This window comes from Equus quagga, chromosome 4 (assembly GCF_021613505.1).
Source record: "Equus quagga isolate Etosha38 chromosome 4, UCLA_HA_Equagga_1.0, whole genome shotgun sequence".
NCBI lineage: Eukaryota > Metazoa > Chordata > Mammalia > Perissodactyla > Equidae > Equus > Equus quagga.
Genome location: NC_060270.1, coordinates 131,660,271 through 131,683,064, shown reverse-complemented (window position 1 = coordinate 131,683,064; position 22,794 = coordinate 131,660,271). Strand labels below are relative to the sequence as shown.

Sequence of the window (22,794 nt, the reverse complement as noted above, 5' to 3'; positions counted from 1 at the left end):
AACTGTGGGTAACTCTATACGTAAGTTATTTAGAAAAGGAATGAGAAAACATGTTTAGAAGTTAATCAAGGGGTCTAACCAGATGAAAAATCCAATGAAATCTGTATGTTGTCGGTTTTTCTTGAATACTCCACTAAAAAGTTCAATTCATCTACTTCAAAGAATAGGGCACACAATACTTTATTATTATATGCAAACCAAATGAAATGTGTGAAATATATGTAATCTCTCTTATTTAAAAGTGTGTAGAAATACAAAGTTCCAAAAAACTAAATCTTATTCCTTTGAATTTCATTCTGTGTTTAATGCAATCTGACATTTCCCTACATGTGACATAATGGCCAGCGTCAAACAGCTTTGCAATACTCAAGTTTCTTTCCTCATCTTATCTGTCTTCAATTACTAATAAATTCTAAATATTGTGTATTTCATTGTTTTGGCTTGAATTTTCCTATCTTATCTCTTAATAGTCTGCTTTCTTCTTTGATCAGTGTCACTATCACCAACAACTCTTCGAACTTAAGATTTCTACTTCTAATCTATGCTAACGTAAGAGATCAAATAAGCAAGTACATTAGAACAGGGTGAAAGTAAAGGTCAGTGTCCTCTGGGAGACGCTTACTGACTGGCAGAGCATCTTCTAGTTGGTGGCTGTGAACTACGTCTCAGATGTCTGAGTTTTCTAACCGCTGTGTAAATAAGCTTGTTCTGGCAGGTGGAGTGTGTGATAGAGGCTCCAAGATGGCCACCTTCAATTTCCTCCCTCCCTGGATGAGCATTCTTCTCCACCCCTAAGGAAGTGGAGTCTATCCCCTGCCCCGAATTTTGGATGGCCTTTTGACTTGCTTTGAGCAACAGAATGCAACAGAAGTGATGCTGTGCCAATTCTGGGACTACTCTCAAAGAGGCTGGCACCTTTTGCTTTTCCTCAGGAAAGCTAGCCACTATGCTATGAAGAAGCTCAGTCTGGACTCTGAAGAAAGGCCATGTGGAGGAGGACCAAGATGCAGACGTAGAGCGAAGCATTCTTGGACCTTCCAGCTCTGCCCTGCCCAGGCCAACTCATGCTGGCTGAGTTTGAATGTGGTGGCATGAGTGACTCTAGCTGATGCCAAGTGGAGCAAAAGAAGTGCCCAGCTGAATCCCACCTAAATTACTGACGGAATTAAGAGAAATAATAAATTGTTGATGTAAGCCATTAAGTTTCGGGTTGTTCTGCTTTAGCAATAGATAACAGAAACGGGGGGAAACAGAAAATGTTCAAAAGAAACTAATATGGAGACATTCTAAAAAGAGGAAACAAAACAGCAGTCATGAGTTAAAGAAGGGAAAAGAGGGAGGAGGAGGAGCCAACAGCAGTACCCAAGTCAATGAGATGAACAGAGAGAGTAAAGAAGAAAGTGTGAACACCAGCTGGGATTTTGTTTAATGGCTTTGGGTCTGATTGTCCACTTTGCCAAGAGCTTGTCAAATCATTATCCTCAAAGACCCAACTTGCTGAATCTGGTCAGCATCTGGTATATCATTTAACTTATGTTCTGAAAGCTTCCTTCCAATAAAGGATCCTTCTGTGCAGACAGTCAAATGTCTGTTCTACTCAAGTATCGCTAATTCCCTTTCTGCAAAAAATGCATTACACTTTTTCATCTTAGGTTACTTACTGTCCTATTTATCAGAGAGGAGATGCACTAATGTGTCTGCCCAGATTCCTTTCTTTGATATACTTGAAGAATTCCTTACTATTAGATTTAGAGCATGCCTCTGCCGAAGGTGTTCCTTTCAGTTTTTTACTTCCCACAATTTCAAATTTACAAAAAAGCTGCAATGTTCTGGGGACTCTATTTTCCTACATTAGTTTACTTTACAAAAATAAATGGATTTAATTTTGCCAGTAAGTTTAGGTTCCAAATGACTTCAAGATTAAATTACGAAAAACAGAGGGGCCAGCCCAGTGGCGTATGGTTAAGTGTGCACACTCTGCTTTGGTGGCCCAGGGTTCACAGGTTCAGATCCTGGGCAAGGACCTATACAGTGTTTATCAAGCCATGCTATGGTGGCATCATACAAAATAGAGGAAGATTAACACAAACGTTAGCTCAGGGCCAATCTTCCTCACCAAATAAACCCAAAAAAAAAAAACAAACTAAAAAAGCAAAACAAAACTTTTTAATTTTGAATTATCTCTTGAAGGACTGCATTTTATACTTATCTGTAAGTTATACAGTGTCTAATATTTTGTACATATTGAATACTTAATATTTGCTGCTTCAATGTTAGTAGGTACATACAATTGAAGAAAAATAGGGCTTTACAGCAATTTCAAAACTTCTTTCTATACTCTGCAATATGTAATTGTGTTCTAAATTAGGCACTCCCACAGAGGGACTCTAAATTCTTGTATTTCTTTCATGTAATCGACTGTGAAGTCTTCTTATTAATGCTCTCATTTAAATAATTCTCTTCATCACATCTCCTCCCCCTCTGTACACCATGACTCCAGTTTGCCCCCATTACCTCTTTTTTTTTTTTTAAGTTTTTTTTTTTTTTTAAAGATTTTATTTTTTTTCCTTTTTCTCCCCAACACCCCCCAGTACATAGTTGTATATTCTTCGTTGTGGGTCCTTCTAGTTGTGGCATGTGGGATGCTGCCTCAGCGTGGTTTGATGAGCAGTGCCATGTCCACGCCCAGGATTCGAACCAACGAAACACTGGGCCGCCTGCAGCGGAGCGCGCGAACTTAACCACTCAGCCACGGGGCCAGCCCCCCCCCCATTACCTCTTTTAAATTACTCTGCAGCAATCTCCTTCGCTACCTCATTTCCCTTCAGCCACTTTTACTTTGGCATCCCTTCCACTATATTCTACTCTTTCCCCATCCACATAACCTTCCACACAACTCTTCAAAATCCAAATGCTGTTAGATTTTCCTTCACTTTTCTCTAAGTTGATCCTCCCGAGTTCCTTTAGCATCCCTCAGATAATAATCCACTGGCTGCACCATCTTGATACTCCTCCTTTGCAGGGAATTAAATATGATGATGTCCTGACTACACTATGGCAATTAAAATTAAATACACTATTTGGAATACGATATGAAAATACAGATGAGAAGTAGGATTTATTTCCCATAGGTTTAGATAGCAACTGGAAATCATGGGGAAGGACTCATAGTCCCACAGCTAGTTTGTGACTGGGCAAGACTAGGCTCACTCCCCCTGAATTCCAGTTCAGTTCACTCTTTATGATATGTTCTAAACTGTATTTTGTTTCAAGAGGATATGTACAAAACACATACATATACAAACTAAATATATACCAAAAAAATAGCATAACAGTTGTAGCGTAAAAGTGGACGGTATATATTATGATCATGACTATCCAGTATTCTTGAAGAAAAAGAAAAGATTCCTTCTTTTTTTGAATTTTTGCAGTTAAATAATAAAATGTCTGAATTTTCTAACTCTTTTTTTATGGAAAGCTTCCTAAAAATGTTCTTTAGATTTATTACTTAAAGAGAATAAACTGAAGATAATCAGCGTTAGTATCACAAACATGTTAGTGAGATATATTCAAGACAGGGCTTTGGAGACAGATGTGAACTGCGGGGGTCGGGGGGCAGGGGAGAGGTGGTGGTGTCAATCATAGTGGATGGTAGTGGCCCTGAACTTAATTTCTTGGAGGAAAAATTCTTTTAGGTATTTTCACAAATGTGACTTAAAACACAGACGTTCATGATAAGCAGTTTAATCAATAGTCCAAGCATCATCTCCTCAGTGGTTCATCACTACTGAGATGAATCACCATTTCCTTCATTTCATTCTATTTTCTTCCTACAAAGCCCCTTGAATCTAAATTCTTCTTACCTCCAGTACTTCTACCACTGACAAGGCATGTCTGATAAAGAAAGGCGCTCTGTGGAAATGTTTTCATCAGAAAATAGGACAATGAAAGCCACCTATACTTGAAAATATTACCGGAGAAGGCTGTTGGGATGTGCTTCTATTCATACATTTTTTCATTTTTATAATAAGCTCAAATTGGCCAATAACTTTTTCTATCCTATTTAAGTCAATAAGATACAAGACAAATTTACTGAAACTGATACAGCTGGATTATAAATGCCAAAATAAATGTAATGACAAAATAATGGCAAAGATCAAAGGCAGTTTTTCCTCTGAAGATTATCTATTAAAAGACAGATATTTAAGATACACCAACACCAAAACTAAGAAAAGCAGATGGCCAGAAAACGATGGTTTCTGCTTTGAGTTTTACATCTAAGAAATGAAATAAACAATTAAAAACTACTTACTCTTTGCTGTTTGTAGTGCTTAAACATTCGAATGCAGTGTTCAATGATAAATAACAAGTAAATGCCTCCTAGAGCAACAAGTCCTTTTAATACAGCATCATATTCTTCCAAAAACTTCTTAGATTCATGTCCATGAGAATGTCCGTGCCCATGTGCATGTTGATGAGTGTGATCATGTCCACCCTGAGACTATTAATAATAAGAAGAAACACTTCTAAATAATTAAAATGCTATTTTAAATTTTGAGATTATAATCTCCTAGAGGACACAGAAAAACTACCTTTCACTTTTTAAAGTGCTCCCTAAATATTATTTAACTTAAGTAGTCTTCCATTTAATTTTGCTATCCTACTGCATTTCAGAGTAACTCTAAAATAAGACCACACACTCAAATGCCTAGAGGGGTTAAGATACGGACCACAGTGAGAGAATCAAGCCAGCAGTAAGAAAATACAGAGTGACAAGTCCTTTGTAAATTGAACTGAACACGACCCAGATAAATGCCTAATATTGAGTAAAAATAAAACAAACTAATTCAACAGCAGGTCACCACTTGTGGCTCCCTGTAATCTGATTTTTTCTTAAACTGATTATATTTTTATAATATTCTTCCCTTATAAATTATTTCAAAGAAGTATGAGGTGCTACCTCAGCACATACTGTGGTACATTAGCCAAACTGTATACTTAAACGTGTGTGATTTCCTACATTTTAAAGCTTTGGCAAAAATAAAAAATAGCTTTCCTTTTGTACATACATTTAATTGTGAAATGTACAAGTTTCACAATATTAATCTTAGAGAAATTAAAAATTAGAAAATTAGCTTTAAATATTGTCCTTCCTTGTAACACTTGTTTGTATTCTCTCCCCATTTGCTAGTGGTCAACAGAAGAGGTTTCTAAACCTCTCCAAGGAGTGAAGACCATTCAAAAAGGTAATAACTTTACTCAGTTAACACTTCTCAAGGGAAAAATAAGTTTAATAGCACTTAAACATTGTTCTCACTTCAACTGCTCTTATTAGGCCCAGTTCTGAAACGGACTGTTGCTACTCCTCACGGCTGGTAGAAAGGGCAAGCAAGGGTAGGAAAAGGGGGAAATAACATAATGAATCAACTTAATAAAAAAATTCACATTCACAGTTTTATGATTCATTCATTCATTTTTTTTCCTTAAAAAGGCAACACCATATACTGTTCTAGATACTAGATTTGGAATTCTCAACCAAGAGTGCAGAGGGGTGATGGTGTGAATAGAAAAAAATATTAAAGTCTGTAATTTTACATTTGGAAAAGAAAATGCCTCATTGTTTTCAGAATTTGAAGTAAAAACAATAACACTGGATCAAATACTCTTAATGAGCAACAGATAGACTTAAAAAGGTTGATAAGCAAGATACTAGGAGTGTGGGCTTACTTATGATCATTAGAAGTGCCCCGGAATGGAAGAAGACAACTGGTGGACAGGTGAAAAGATAAATGGCCCCTGTGCAAAGAGCTAAACACCTAAAAGAGTTAACCAAGTATGTCCGCTTACTCCTGCTCAAATTACGATGCCTGTGGCACACTGGTTAGATGCACAACTTTCTAAGACTCATAGACTTCTAGAGGCTTTCCTTCATACACACAGATAAAAAGATAGATCACTCATTGACTTTTTAAGTATTCATTTTCAGAAATGCTAATGGAGCAAAGTTTTAAAAAATTTCAGCTTTACTGAGGTATAAGTGACATAAAATTGTAAGATATTTAAAGTATACATCGTGGTGATTTGATATGCATGCATTGTGACAGGTGAAAGAAAACTAACATTACCAGCCTTTGTTGCCATTTTAAAACCTAACAACTCAATTTACCTAAAAAATATTGCTATTAAAACTGTACAAATGGAAAAATATTTTAGCCTGTAAGCAAATAAAACAACACAAATATTATATTAGTGTGCTACAGCTTGCTAATGAAGGACCCTTTTAGCTTACATATTTTTAGTTCTTTTAAAGATTAAAAAGATTTCTTACATGGGGCAGCAGATGAAGAAGGGCATCTCCACTCATTGTTCCTACAGCTAGCGCAACAAGGAAAGTGAGAAGGAATTTGAAGCATCCTTGGTTAATGATGGGGACCAAGATCACGCCTAGCAAGGAAAGCAGGCTAATGACAGTGATAGAAATGATACCACAAATCCACGCTGTAGGAAAGAAATTAACAGTCAACATTAGTATGACAATATAAACCAAAAAAGCTCCAAAGAAGAATAAACATAAAATAACTGAGTCACGGAAGATAGATTATCTTACCCAGACCAGGCTTTTTAAGAAGGTTTATATTTTGGCACTGCATGTTTGAAAACAAAACCACCATATAACCAACTCGAATACTTCAGAAAGAATTAAGAAACTCAGAGCAGGTTATAAATGGTATCTTCAGTAGCCCACCTTATTAGAAACACGGACTTAAAATGACTGCAGGCTGTGATGCACATTTAACATCTAGACTGTAAATAAAATTTTACCAATCGCTGAAGATAAAACCACAGCAATAAAACTGTTTATTTAGAGAATATAATTATAAAACTCTCCTGTGGGCATTAAAGGAAGCCAAGTATCTTATGTACCATACTCTGTAAATCTTTCTAATACAAAGTTTAAGAAACAACAGATCAGCCCAAAATGAAAATAGTCACACGAGATACAAAAAAGGCTTATTACTGGTAGCTTTATTGTATTTCATTTCTTATTTTTACGAAGGATGACCCAGTCCTCTTTCCATTGACATCATCTCTCCTTCATACCCCAGTTCCAAACACCCTTTCCTCCAATTTGGCTTTCTGTACAATTTCCTTCTTTCTTTTTTTTAATCTCACTATGTAAGTTTAACTGGATCAGAACACAAGAGGAACATTTTCACAGTATGACTTGTGAGAAACATAGGTGTATTTAGGCTATTCATAAGCGCGTAAGATACCAGAAATAAATGCCAGTGGTTCTGGGGTGGGGCACTTTCATTTAAAATGTGACATTACTTTCTATTAATAACCTAAAACAAAATAGAAATGCTATGATTTAAAACTCTGCTTATTTTAATATTTATCTATGGAAAATTCCACTGAATGATAATTTTATCAAATTTTTAATCTAAAATGCTATTTTTCTAGTCAAATCTAACAGGACTATAAATCTGCTGAGAGACTTTATGTTAAGTCTTGTGATAAGAGAACAAAGGAAAAATGCATTTCCTCATCAAGATAACTTAAAATTTTCAAAGACAGAGAGAAGAATAGGTAAGGAAATGAAACTAATTGACCCACTAAATGCTGAACTTTATCAATAAAATTGTTTATCCATTGGGTGTTTTAGTCACAGCATCCAATAACATTAACACTACCTAGCTAATTCTCGTTAGCTAAATTAGCTCACAGAATGAAAACAACAGGTCACCTATTACTAATGGAAGCTCTGTGCTTTATCCCATATCTAACAGATAACTATTAAGTGGCCACAGGTATACACAAAGTCAGGGAGCCAATAGTTACTGGCCCACCAAACCAACAAAAACATCACAGCTCTCAAGATCCAATCATACTAGTGGGAAAGAGAGACAAAAAGTACCTATAATAACTAAATGGGACAAATTGAGGCTGGTAACAAAAACGTTAACCTGGAAATAAAATGTCTCATATATTAGTATATAACTCTCCCTCCCCAAATATATTTTTCCTTAGTTTGGCAATAATCCAATCTAGGAGCAATTTATCTCAAAACAATCTAAAAGCAACTTCAATTTAGAACTTAAACAGCACTAAGCTAATTAGAAAAGCCAGTAATCCATATTCCAAGAGACTCTGTAGTAGAAAAAAAAAATGTACACTCACTAATGTAAATATATATGAATAAGGACTGCCAAAACTACACACAAGACCCAAAACACCATACAAATTTGATAATTTTCATAAGTATTAGAAATTCTTATTAATCAGAATTATTTTGGCCAAACATTTACTGGAATTAGTCACCAAAATTACCCAATAAAAGTATTTCTTATTTTATTCCTATGTTTCAATTGATAGCCAAGAAATTCCTATAACCAGGTTAAGATACTAAATTGAAATCCACATTAGCCAAAATCTAGTTGGGTAAATCTTGTTAACCTGATTTATTCTTTTTTCTAGTATTACATTATATTTTACACTGAGAAATACATATTCATTCATTTCTGTATTTGCCTATTAAGACATTTATAATAGAAATTAAATGTCTAAATCTTAACATAGAAAGAATACCATTAATTTGTACAGTGGACATCTGAGATGATTAACAACTTATACAATATAATTTAACAAGCTAATAAAAATCTTAGCACTACATGCATATTTTAAAATTTGAGCTTATAAGATTATGAGACCCTATTAAACCAACATATAAATATTCCTATAAGCATATTTATACAAATCTAATCAGTAAAGACTTGAGAAAAATGCGATTCTATTTCCTAATCATAAAAATTATATCTGAAAATGAACATTATTCTTGGTATGTATTTCCTTTCTAAAAGTCTCAGCATATTAACTTCTGGCTAAGGGTATCTTGAATACGAAGAAAAGTCCAAGAAAGAGTCTACGAAGCTGTAAACATTTTGCAATGTTCTGAGATGATTTATACTCTCAAATGACTTTTGGTTAATAAGCCAAAAACCAAGTTAGCAAATGACAAAACAATCAAAATTGAATTCAGTGAAAATCAATTTGCCAACATGCAAACAAGTGAGCTAAATACATTATAACTGAAATCCAATCACTGGTAGATTGACACACTAAATTAGCAAAGTGCTTACACATGTAGTTGGGGGAGGGTTTGTGTGAAAGGGGCATGAATTCATGTGTGCACAAATGGGTATATGTCACATATTACACACTCCCAGTGACAATTTCTTATGTATCAGCTCTGATAATTATACCTCTTTCTCATCCAGGTGAGAAAGCAAGTAACTGAAATAAGAAATGTTTGAAAGAGAGAAGCCCACTATGATCAGAAAATCTTTGGCATTTGTCATATTTGACATCTAAAATTCAGAAAATACAAAAAAAATCACAATCCCATAAAGGAGAAAGCCTTACATAAATCAATCCAGGGTCATACCATTGCCCAACTTCAAGAGCACCATTCTCATTGTATCTTTGAGGGAGTGACATTTACTTAGAGTACAGTGTGAATGATACCACTTGAAGTTGTTTAAGAAATGGTATTATACTGAGCTTGGACAGTTGCCCCTCCAAAATAAGTTGACATATACATACATACATACACACACACACACTTTAAAAAAAATACAAATGCTTTTGGGTTTTTGGTTAGATAGTAAAATGACTGGCAATAAATTGGCTACTGAGAAACAGCAACGAAAAGCCAAGAATCAGAAAAAGACTTTGCTTTTAGATTAAAATTAAATAATTGATATATAACTTTGAACATCTTATTTAACTCTTTAAAACAGTTTTCCCATTTTACCAACTAGAGGAAATACATATGGTATGCTTGCTACCTTCAAACGATTTTTTAATTGATTTAAAAAAAATAACCAATTCTAGGACTAAAAAGAATCCTGTAACTTCCAGTAACATTTTTTGTACATAAAACAGAGGGCACAATTGGGACTATTATAAAATAGTTTATTACTCCTCTGTGTACACATTGTCTTGATCGACAGAGTTGGAAATTAGAAAAACTATTTTCAAAGATGTCAAGTATTCTGCCCCATTAAAAAGACAATTTTTTAAATTTCTTCCTTACTAGTAGCTATTTGAACTGGCAACATACTAGCTATTGTCATACTATATAGCTAGAAAGGACTTTAATAATCTACACTAGTATTCCTCAAACTGTCTTCATCTACGTTAAATAATAACACTTCACATCTACTAGAATGGGGAAAAAAAAAAGAAAGAAAAACATGTTGGCAAAGATGTGGAGAATCTGGAACCCTTGTACATTGATGGTAGGAACATAAAATAGTGTACCCACTGTAGAAAAAGTTTGGTAGTTCCTCAAAAAGCAAAATAGGATCAGCACATAACTTAGGAATTCCACTCCTAGGTAGATACATACCCAAAAGGACTGAAAGCTGAGACTTAGATACTTGTATGCCCGTGTCCATTACAGCATTATTCACAATAGCCAAGAGGTGAAAACAACCCAAGTGTCCATCCATGGATGAAAAGAGTAACAAAACGTGGTAATATAGACGCAATGGAATATTATTCAGCCATAAAAAGGAACGAAGAGCCAGGCCTGATGGCCTAGTGGTTTAATATTTGGTGCTCTCACCCCCAAGGCCTAGGTTCCTTTCCTGATTAGAGAACCACACTACCCATCGGTGTGTTGGCATACTGTGGTGGCTGCATATTGCTGTGACACCAAAAGCTATGCCACTAGTATTTCAAATACCAGCACGGTCGCCCACAGTGGACAAGTTTCAGTGGAGTTTCCAGACTAAGACAGACTAGGAGGAAGGACTTGGCCACCCACTTGTGAAAAATCTGACCATGAAACCCCTGTGAATAGCAGTGGAGCATTGTCTAACACAGCGCCAGAAGGCGAGAGAGGACGGCGCGAGACAACTGAGCAGGGCTCTGCTCTGCTGTACGCAGGGCCGCTAGAGGCCAGAATCTACTCGATCACGCTAATACCAAAAAGGAATGAAGTTCTGATACATGCTACAATGTGGATGAACCCTGAAAACATTATGCTGAGTGAAATAAACCAGACAAATATATAAATTAAATAAATATAATTAATAAAAAGACAAATATTGTCTGATTCTACTTATATCAACTATCTAGAATAGCCAAATTCATAGAGAAAAAAGGAAGGCTAGAGGTTACAGGGGCTTCAGGTAGGGGAAAATGAGGAATTATTGCTTAACAGTTACACACCTTCTATTTGGGGTGATAAAAAAAGTTTTAAAAATAGATAGTGAGATAATTGCATAATATTGTGAATGTAACAAATAACATTGATATGTACACCTCAATGGTTAAAATGGCAAATTTTTTGTGTGCGCCCATGAGGGATATTTGCTCTGAGATAATATCAGTTGTCAATCTTCTTTTTTTTTTTTTGCCTGAGGAAGATTAGCCCTGAGCTAACATCTGTGCCAATGTTCCTCTGCTTTGTATGTGGGATGCCTCCACAGCATGGCTGAGTGGTGTAGATCTGCACCTGGGACCCGAACCTGCGAACCCTGGGCTGCTGAAGTGGAGCACGCAGAAGTTTAACCACTCGGCCACGGGGTCGGCCCCCAAAATGGCAAATTTTATACTGCATATATTTTACCATTTAAAAAAAGTTAAACAGCTAGCTAAGATGGCAAAGTCACAACTAAACCCAAAGTCCTCTCTTAATGCAGTTTTCTCCACTAAATCAGAGTATTTTAAGAGAATTATTGGCCAAGTGATTTATTTATCACTTATGTATTTACCTCATAAAGGTGGCTTCACATAAAAGAAGATCTATAAGAAAAATAAGTACAATTAAACATGAAGGAAGGAATATATTATTATTAATCCAAATGGCAATCAATTTTTTCAAAATTTGAGCTAATTAGAAGGAGAGGAACAAAAGATTACTACAAAACAAACTTGTATCTACATGAAGTTATTCAGAATATACCTATACTTATTTCAATGTCACCTAAAAATATATCTAAGAGTAAGGTTAATTAAAGTATTTATGTCTCATCTAACATGAATTATCACTTATTTTTGCCAGTGCCAAGAAATAAGGGACAAAGAGCTACATTTCCCATTTCAGATAAATCAGAAAATTTCCAGATATTTTCTACAGATTGCAACCATTCCATCACAACTGTTTCATTAGCAAAACAGCCCTACTATTCCCATAAGTGTGTTATTATAAACATTTTCTTATACAGATTTACTGTTGATTTTTAAAAATAATCTTAGTTTTCCAGCACTAAAAATTTAAGTAATAGTCATTCTCCTAACAACTTGTAAATCTTTGTCAAGGAAAATTAGAATCCTTTCAACCTATGAGAAGTAAAGTTGACTTGAATTTATGGTATTTAAAATACTTTCCTATGCTATTTAAATACTTATTTTTAGAATTAATAACATTTACATTTAAGCTTACATAAATTCTATTGTAATTTCCTAGGTGTAGAAGAAAGCAATTCAGGCAATAAAATTGTTTTGATTTTTTCAATCACAATTTGGTATAAAGCAAAAAAACCCCCCAAAATAGCAATAAAAAACAACAAACAATAAAAGGCATCTTTTATAAAACTTATACCAAACTAACAACATGCAAACTATTAAATAGAACTAGCAATGTTTTCTTTATTTGCACCCAAGATACCATGTGCAATAAAGAATGCTAAATGTCTGAAATAAGCTTCCCTTAGTCTGCAAATTAGGTCGCTTACAACGTTAAAGGTCTCCAAGCTTTCGTTATTCACCAACTCCCTTCCTCATTATCGAGGGAGAAAAAGCATTCTTTTAAAAGGAAGCGCTCATCTGTGGAAACTTTCTAATTAACGTGGTTCAAAGCATGTGCAAGATGGCAGTTTCCTACACTGTTTCAGCATTTTAATTGGCAGAAAATGCTTAGTGGCCTCTTCACAACCCCCCCCCCCCCCCCCCCCCCCCCCCCCCCCCCCCCCCCCCCCCCCTTAAGCGAGCGTCAACTCTATGAGTAAATGAACCAATCTCGGGAAACAAACCATTTCTACCATGCACAGTATACAGCATATTTGGTTTACAGCCGTCTTTGAACAGTTAATGAGGTAGTAGCTGTGTACTGTGGGAGATTTATACACAACAAGTTAACCTTTCTTAATGGTGCAGTAGTCATTAAAAGTAATTACTAGCAGGGCATTCTCTCTAACAGTTATTAACATCTATCAGGGCATAATTAATTTAAGCTTCATTTCTGACACTGCTAATAACCACCTGCAAACAACTAATCAATATTCACTATTAGTAATGTATTTGTTTTCAAAACAAGTGCAATTGCCTCTAAGGCTTATCAGATTGAATAAGCTGTAATTTGCAATATTACTATAGTCAAGCATCTGTCAACAGCTTCGTTAAAATATACACATTATGTATGTCCATATTACAACATAGATAACTTTAAGTCATAATCTCCAGTTGATGTGAAAATAAAGAACTAAAATTTTTTAAAAGCCTTAGAAATAAAAAAGTCTTTTGAATTCTAGATGCAACATTGTCTGTCAAAACATTACTAAATATACTCTCCTTATCTCCCTGTCATTTACATTCTAGCAAAGCATACTTAAGAACTTCTAGCAGGAAGCAGTAGAGCTCAGCATAAGAGAAGAACTTAGTGGTTACGATTACAGGGTTTAGATGGAGAATATTCTAGTTCATATCATGGCTCTGCTACCTGGCAGCTACGTGACCTTGAGCAAGTTACTTAACTTCTCAAAGCCTCCTTTCCTCAGCAAATTTAAGTAAATAAAAGTGTCTATCTTAAATTAAATATCTTTACCTTATAAAACTGTTTAGAACACATAGTAAGGTTCCAATAAATATGGGCTATTATGATTAATTTATCTAAAGTTATTTTCCTATTGCAAAGAAATTAATCAAGAATAGGTAGGTACCTGGGAGACTTACTTTGTTATGTGCTGAGAGCACTTCCTTTTATTTGTACTCTTTAAAGCTTTAAGGACCATCTCTATCCCAAATAAAATTCTTATATACTGAAATGTGATATTCTTAAATATGTGCACCCTATCCCTCCACTATGAAAAATTTTAAAATTTTGCCCTTCCAATCTTTTACCTTGCAGAATTCCATTTTTAGCCCATATTCATACTTCTCAATTTCATCTTTTATTTACTATGCAAAAGCACCATTACAACTTGGGGCATTTCAAGCAGAACTGCGTTCATCATGATTTTACACATGATGAAGTTCATGAAAATCCCACCCATTCTAAGACCACCATATTATCAAACTACACTAGGCTGATTGATATATTCATAAAATGATCTTCAAAGACTCATTTTCAACAAGTGTCTTTCCTGGGTTGTAAGTGAAAGCTTATAGACTAATACCAAGTGATTTTTTCAATCAATAAATATATGAGCTCTTACTTTTTGTCCAAGGTACCCTCTATCTTAGGCACTAGGGGATGAAAGACTCCGTCACTTCCTTTAGGCGACTGAAGTTCAACAAAAACAGATAACTAATCCAATAATTAAGATCCCCTAAGCTCTGTACTATGATGGAGACACGAGAGGATAGTCAAGGAAGTGGACTTAATTAAGGCTAGGATAGTCAGTAAGTTACCCCAAAGGGGCTAATCCTTGAGCTGAATCTTTGCGGAATCACAGTAGTCAGTCAAGTAGAGAGGTTTAGAATGTGAAAAGGCAGAGAGGAATGAGGGAAAAACAGCATAATCTGTTATCAGGAGTTCATTATGGTTAGAGCTGAGAGGAAAGAAATAAATGGTGGAGGATAAGGATGGAAAGGTAGGTAGGTAGGCAGGGGTCATATTCTGGAAAGTCTGACGGGCCAAGTGAATGACTCTGAACTTTGAACAATATAGCATAACGCGGTTTCCTAAAACATACGAGAAAAAATATAACTAGAACATCACACCAAATCCATTTTCTCATAGATATTATTGCTTATAATATAAAAGATATAAAGAAAAATATTAGACAGTTAATGAAAAACATTAAATAGTGTAAAGAAAAATGGGAAAAACCATAAAGGTGACACCAGAATTAACTAAATTTGGAAGATAATAGCATAGTCATTAATCGCCCAGAGGATTTATGAGAAAACCTTAGGGTTGGTGGGCTCTATCATTTATTAGGCCTGGGAACTGTGTGCAAATTACTAAACTTTTCTATACCTCAGCTTCCTTATCTTTAAAAACAAGAATCATATAACAGCTCTTTCATGTAATAATTTAATAGATTATTGTTACAATTTAATGAAAAAAATGCATATAAAAGACTTAGCACACAAATAGCAAAATGCTTAAACTTCCTAGTTTGATCCTAGCGCTATCACTTACCAGCTCTGAGACCCCCGGGAAAGTTATTAGATAACATTCTCCACCTCACAGGACTATTGTGAGGAGTAAACAAATTGATTTTAAAACAGTGACTGCAATATGTATTTGTTAATAAAATAAAAATATGTATTAACCAAACTCTTAACTATCACTAAAAAGAAAAAACCCTGTCACAGAATCTCATTTGCCATTTTAGAAAGATAAATCGAGCTTAAGTGCTAAGGATGACCTACAAAGGGGACAGGAACACAAGCAGGGAAGATTATGAGTTATTTCAACTATTCAGTAAAGAACCAAGAAGGACCTGAATTAAAGTTATGACAGAGTGGATGGAGCTAGAAGATACTTACGAGAAGACTCAACTGGACTTGACAATTGATTATACAAGGGAAAAAGAGAAACAAAAACAAAAAACCTAAGAGAAAAAAAGCCAAAGATTTTCAGATTTTCTCAAAGAATGAACTTAACAGCATTTGGGAGTGAACAAGAGGTAAAAACTTTATGTGGAGTAGAAGTTTTGAAAAATATTAAGTGGGAGATACCCACGAACATCAAGGTGGAGCTAACTAGCCAACTGGATGCCATGTGCCTGGAGAGAAGCTTAAAAATAGTTTTGGTTTTACCTTAGTTGAAGCTCTCTAGATGTGCCCATGACGAAGTTCATGTGCCAATCACCGGCATTTCTGAGACGTTCCTAGAGTTTAACCACAGACTTCCCTTTTTACTTCCTTAAAAACTTCATAATCTTAGCTTTTTGCAAGAGGCCCTCAACTCTGTTAAATGTTAAGTAATTATAACACCAAATAACTTAAATTACAGGCCCCATTATCAACACTTGCCCATCAAGAAGGATCTATTTATCACAAACCTGTACTTTCTTTTTATTCTAGTTCTCTATCCATAGCAAAACATCCCTCTGTAATGCCAGAAGAGATAAGTAAATGTTACTGTGCCTCCCGTCTTCCCCTGATCTTTTTTAAGCACACATATCTAAACCTCATTAAAACATATTGAAAGTCACCAAAAGGAAGGCAGTAATTTAGAATTACTCTCCAATTCAACTACATTAAAAAATAAATATATAAAGAGACTATTTTGAGGAGAAAAAACTTAAGTCTTTCTTACCTGATGCCCCTATATTTGTCTTATCTTCAGGAGCCAGATTTTTATCCTTATTTAAATCTTCAACTAAAAGTTTGTCAAAATGCTCAATACAAAGTCTGCTGTCAATTTGATATAACAAAGCAGGGCAAAGGTATGTAAATAGATCCGGTGAGATCGGAGAGTTGGCACCGTGACCATAGTATTTTAACAACTGAGTGACGTTCAAACACTGCAAGGAAAGTGATAAAACAAATTAAGTAAAAAGAGTACTTTAAGAAGGTTAAGTAGAAAAATAAATTACTATATAATAAAAAATATTCTAAATATCATTTAAAAATAATCTGTAATACACAGATATGTATTACAAATAAAGCTTTCTGATAGAAATTTACGATAGGAATACATTCAACTTGATTACTGAAGACGTTTTATGGATTTTAACCATTTTCCACTCCAACACATGAAAGATAATGACTTTCTGCCATTGATAAGAGTAACTCACAGTTACATTTCCAAGATTCTTAAGGGGTGAGGAGAAAAATCACTTCCCCGGTCAAAGTACAATCATCAATCATTCAAGATTCTTATTTGTGAAATAGTGTTAAACAGAGTACTTCAATAACTTTATATTAAAATATGCCATAATATAGACATTTTTACTGCCTAAGGCACCCCGAAAGAATATTATATTGAAGAATTCTATCCCAGTGCTAAAACCAGAAGACGAAAAAAAGGCAGCTTCATCCACTGGTACTTTAAGTATAAAATACAACAAAACAACAGCAAACAAGTTTGGACCTATCACATAGTGAAAACAAACATCTAAAATTAACGCAAAGAAGACTGTACTGCCTCTTCTTCACACATATCAATGCTGGTTGCATTCTTGTTTACTGAACTGCTACCTGATTATGATTTTATCTATGGTCCGAAAAACCAAATCAAAATATACAAACAGACAGACAATTCTTAGGTCTGAACATGAGGTACCATCCTATCCAATGCACAGAACATCTCCAGAAATCCTGAGAAAATTCCCAATATGCATCAGACCTGTGAGGATACAAAACAACAGGTCTATGATGCAGACCCCAGTCTGATACAAAGAGTAAACATTAATGATAATATCCAGATATTATCAACAAAAGATTCTAGGATATTATCCATAGTAATAAATGAATATATTTCCTTAAAAGTAGACTTAAGATTTTAAATATAAGTTATTTTAAAATCAGTATTTATAACTGTTAAGAACCAAATATCTGATGATTTATCTAGGGAAGAAACAAAGATATTTACTTAGATGCAAAACATACTTCAATAACAGAGACAGAAACAGCAAAGGGTGAGGTCATTTTCCACATTAGATGGTGCTGCTTTTCATCCGTATGAACAAAAACGTCAATAATTTTTTCTAAACTTTAAAGACTGCTAAAAATTAGAATAAACAACGGTGTTGATATACCTTTAACGAAACAAAAATAAATGTGTTTAAGGTGAACAGTTTAAAAAAAAAATCAAGAAGGAACCAACCAAATGTGAAAGCATTTAAAAGAGCATGAAAATTTAGAAAATGCACAATCCCACTACTATTGGAGTTCCTTATTATTATATCTTTTTGCATTCATCCTAAACCTGCCAAAGGCATGAGAAAAGACTAACTCCACGAGCAAGCAGGCCCTATCATAACCTGACAGAAAACTAACCTACTGTATGTGCAGAATACCAGACTTTGGAGCTAGACCAATGACTGGGAACCATTCCACAGTTAATTCATTAAGTTAATAATTATGAAAAAGAAACTGTCAGGGCCGGCCTGATGGTGCAGCAGTTAAGTTTGAGGGTTCCACTTTGGCAGCCCAGAGTTAACCGGTTCAGATCCCGGGTGCGGACACGGCACGGCATGGCACCCCATGCTGTGGTAGGCGTCCCACATATAAAGTAGAGGAAGATGGGCACGGATGTTAGCTCAGGGCCAGTCTTCCTCAGCAAAAAGAGGAGGATTGGCGGCAGATCTTAGGTCAGGGCTAATCTTCCTAAAACAAAAAGAAACTGTCTAGTCACTTTCCAAAAGGAAAGGTTGAACAAAAAAGGCTTTAATTCTCAAATATCTAGAAACCAGCTAACAGTAACAACATGAAAACTACCTTGGGGAGTCAAAACAAGTCATAAGCAAGACAGTAAAATAAGGAAAGAAAATAACTGATATATTTTCTAACAACTTTTAAACACTTAGATTTGAGGGATGCAAACTTGAAAACAAATAATGCAAGCGAAAATTCAGATAAAAATCTTAGATCTGATTTTGATTCCTTAATGTATTTTGTTAGCGAACATTATCTGGAAAGAAGTTTGGATATGATTGACCAGTCCAGTCCACTGTTACTTCTCTGTTTGCAGCTATCTTTTTATACTTACCTCATGCTGACGGTCATCTTCATTATGATCTTTGTGACTAGCAGCTGAATAAATTGCACTTTTTTTAACATGTGGTGCTTCTCGCTTTCTAGTATGTCGAAGTTCCCCTTCATTGTCAGGATCAAGATCTTGGTGTCCATGACCAGGATCATGACCATTATGTTCTGGAAGACGCACATGAGAATGGCCTGGGTTATGTGCGCGATCAGGTTTGTGGACCCGATTATGCTCATATTGTTCACCCTGATCACGGTTAGGGGGAAAACCTGGTGTAATAACCTCAGAATTTTCAGTGCTTTTCTTCCTATTTTTCTTTCTCTTTCCTTTTGGTAGCTTACTTTCAGATTGTTCCTGTGTTTTATTGGTCTCTGTTGAAGGTTCATGGCCAGGCTCCCCACGCTCACCGTGAGTAATGGAAACATTAGGAAAATGGCGAGTAGTGTTATGATCGAGGTGATGATGCAAACAATGGTGATGACATAAGCGATGATTACGGTCATGCATATGTTTATCATCAGATTTGACAGATACTTCAATTGTCTCTTTCTCTGGATCACACTTGTGGTTTCTTTTTGTTGATATACTGGTCACAGTTTGATTTTCTGAATTTAAATGATTATGGGAATGCTGGTGGTTATGTGAGTGAAAATGCTTTCCCTCTTGAACTGCCAAAATATCTAAATGAGAAACATGATCGTGGCCAAGATCCTCATGATTAATCTCAACTACTTTTATCTCTCCAAGGCCCAAGTTTGTTAAAAGTTTCTCCAGACCAAAAAAGGATAATCTTCCATTTTCACCATAACGATCAAAAAGTTTTTCAATATAATATTTTTTTTCATTTTCAGCATACAGCACTGAAAATTTGCTTGACTCCGATTCTGTCATTCCACGATGGTGTCTGTGATGCTCTTCAGAACCATGGTCATGTTCTTCATGGCAATGGTTGCAATGATGGAAAATAAATGTCAGCAAACAAATGAGGCAAAATTTTGTGTGCATATGTACCTTCATTTCTATTTTTCCTAAAGGGATTTAAAAAGAGAGGCAAGCATTAGTTTATACTTAGGCACATTCAAAATGATCATAAATTCCCCAGCAGTTGCCAATCCATTAGGCAAATGCTTTACTCCATTTCTTTCATGGTTATAAATCATTCTTTCCTTCTCCAATACCGTAGAAAAATGACCCCTTTTAATTTATCAAAATTGTGTACAGTCCTTTGAATAAATACAAATTGCTCAAGACTTATCTACAAGACTACTCTGACCCCCTTTAAGCACAACACTGATGAGCCTATGCATTTATACAGGAATTGTTGGCTCCTTTTCTATCTGGTCCTTTACAAAAAAAGTTTGCAGATCCCTGCTCGTAAGGTCCTGGTTAGTGCAATAAGGTAAGAAGATTAATTAAAATGATAAAATGTGTAAGAATCAAAAAGAAAGGAAACTATCATTATTCACGAATGGCAAGATTGCTTATGAAGAAAATCCAAAAGAATCTATAAGAATAAGTTAATTTAGTACAGTTGCTGGATATAAGGACAATAACTTAAAATCAACTGTATTTCTATACACCAGCAATAGTTAGAAAATGAAATTAGAAAACAGTATCATTTATAGCAGCAAATAGTTAGGAATAAATCTAACAAAAGATGTGTGAGACCTTTACATAAAAAAAGGATTAACTATTATTCAGAGAAATGAAAGACCTAAATAAACAGAAGGCTATATCATGTTCATGACTGGATGAGATATAGATCCAATGTAAAATCAATCAAAACTCCAGAAGTAATTTTGTGAAAACTGATGAGGTATTTTTAATATTTATGTGGAAACAGAAAGGGCCAAGAATGGCCAAGACACTCCTGAGGAACAAGATAGGAACAGTTACTCTACCAGTTACTAAAGATAGCGTGGTATTTTGTGTAAAGAACAAACAAATATACCCAAGAAACAAAACACAGCGTCTAAACATAGGAAAGATTCCCTGTTCCTTGGTGTTTGGTCAACTAGATTTCCATACACAAGAAAAAATAAATAAAACTTGACCCCCCACCTCACACCATATATAAAAATCAATTACCGATGGATTGTAAACCTAAATCTAAAACAATAAATATTAAAGCAATTGTGTCCAGAAACATGCTGTCCACTATGGTAGCCACTAACCACATGTGGCTACTTAAATGTAAACTGCAATTAAATTAAAAATTCAGCTTCTCAGTCACCACTGCTACATTTTAAATGCTCAACAGCCACGTGTAGTTCATGGCCACTATAACGGGACAGTGTAGATAACAGAACACATCCATAATTACAGAAAGTTCCATTGGACAGCATGTTTCTACAATACAGAGATATAACATGTCAATTATGCAATTTTAAGGTTTTCTAGAATAAACAGGTGAGAGTCATTTTCATACTATATTTTACCTAACCTACTATATCCCAAATATTATCATTTCAACATGTTATCAATATAAAAATTGTTAATGCAATTTTTATGTTCTTTTTTAATATTATGTCTTTGAAATCTGGCATGTATTTTACACTTACAGAACATCTTAATTCAGACTAGCCATATTTCAAGTGCTTAATAGTCACGTGTGGTTACTGGCTACTATACTGGAAAGTGCAGCTGGAGAAGATTTATTTGGAAGACCAGCTTCAAGACCTTCAAGATAAGACACAAACAGCATTAAAGGAAAGGCTGATCAAGTACAGTACATTAAAATTAAGAAATTTCTGGGGCTGGCCCCGTGGCCGAGTGGTTAAGTTCGCGCGCTCCGCTGCAGGCGGCCCAGTGTTTCGACGGTTCGAATCCTGGGCGCGGACATGGCACTGCTCGTCAGACCACGCTGAGGCAGCGTCCCACATGCCACAACTAGAGGAACCCACAACGAAGAATACACAACTATGTACTGGGGGGCTTTGGGGAGAAAAAGGAAAAAAAAAAAAAAATTAAGAAATTTCTGTTCATCAAGAGATATAATTAAGAGACTAAAAGGGCAAGCCACAGATTGGGAGAAGATTACCACAAGGTTACCAGTCAATAATATATAAGGAATTTCTACAAATCAGTATGAAAAGTATGAGACAACTCCATAGAAAAATGGGCAGGAAATTTGAATAGGCACTTCATAAGAGGATAGTCAAATTACCAAGTAGCATATGAAAAGATTCACAACCTCAATAGTCATCAGAGAAATGTAAATTAAATCACAATTAGATAATACTATATACCAAGCAGAATAAATAAAATATAAAAGATGTAGGCAAAAATACGGGGTCAACTGGAACTTGCATACACTGCTGATTGGTATGTATGATTGGTATCCTTTGGAAAACTGTTTGGCAGGATCTGCCAGAAGTTGAACGTAAGCATATCCACTCACAAAGCAATTCTACTTTGGGGTATACGCTCAACAGAAATGCACGTACCGGAACACCAAAAGACACGAACATGAAAATTCACCTGATCATCATTCATCATAGTTCAAAACAGGAAAAAGGCCAAATGTTTATCAACAGCAGAATGGACAAATAAAACAAAATTATCTAACAATGGAATACTACACAGGAATGAAAATTATGACTTCACACATTAACACAAATGAATCTCTATAAGTACTACATGAGCAAAATATAACACTAAAGAAATATTGTATGATTCTGTACAGTGTATATTTCTATTTATATCAAGTTTAAAACGAGCAAAACTAAACCAAAATAATGATTACTTTTTGAAAAGAAAAGTGCAGGCAATAATTGGGATTGCAAAGTGTAGTAATGTTCTCTTTCTTGACTTGAAAACTGGTTATACAAATACGTATAATTTTTTTGTGATAATTTGTTGTACTTATACTCTGTGTATTTTTCTGTACATATTGTATT

At 35.1% G+C, this 22,794-nt stretch overlaps 1 protein-coding gene across 3 annotated transcripts in view; it reads right to left on the bottom strand.

Moving 5' to 3' along the window:
• Window positions 1-22,794, bottom strand: part of LOC124237922 (zinc transporter ZIP10-like) — a 123,725-nt gene that overhangs the window by 18,554 nt on the left and 82,377 nt on the right. For 2 of the 3 annotated variants that reach the window (XM_046658053.1, XM_046658052.1), the window contains exons 2-5: window positions 18,899-19,923; window positions 16,502-16,709; window positions 6,329-6,498; window positions 4,313-4,501 (exon numbers count right to left, since the gene is read on the bottom strand). In XM_046658053.1, the coding sequence (XP_046514009.1) occupies window positions 4,313-4,501; window positions 6,329-6,498; window positions 16,502-16,709; window positions 18,899-19,912 (1,581 nt within the window). In that variant the 5' untranslated portion in view covers window positions 19,913-19,923. Of the gene's footprint in view, window positions 1-4,312; window positions 4,502-6,328; window positions 6,499-16,501; window positions 16,710-18,898; window positions 19,924-21,456; window positions 21,482-22,794 lie in introns of those variants that run through there. The other variant, XM_046658051.1, reaches the window with a different exon arrangement.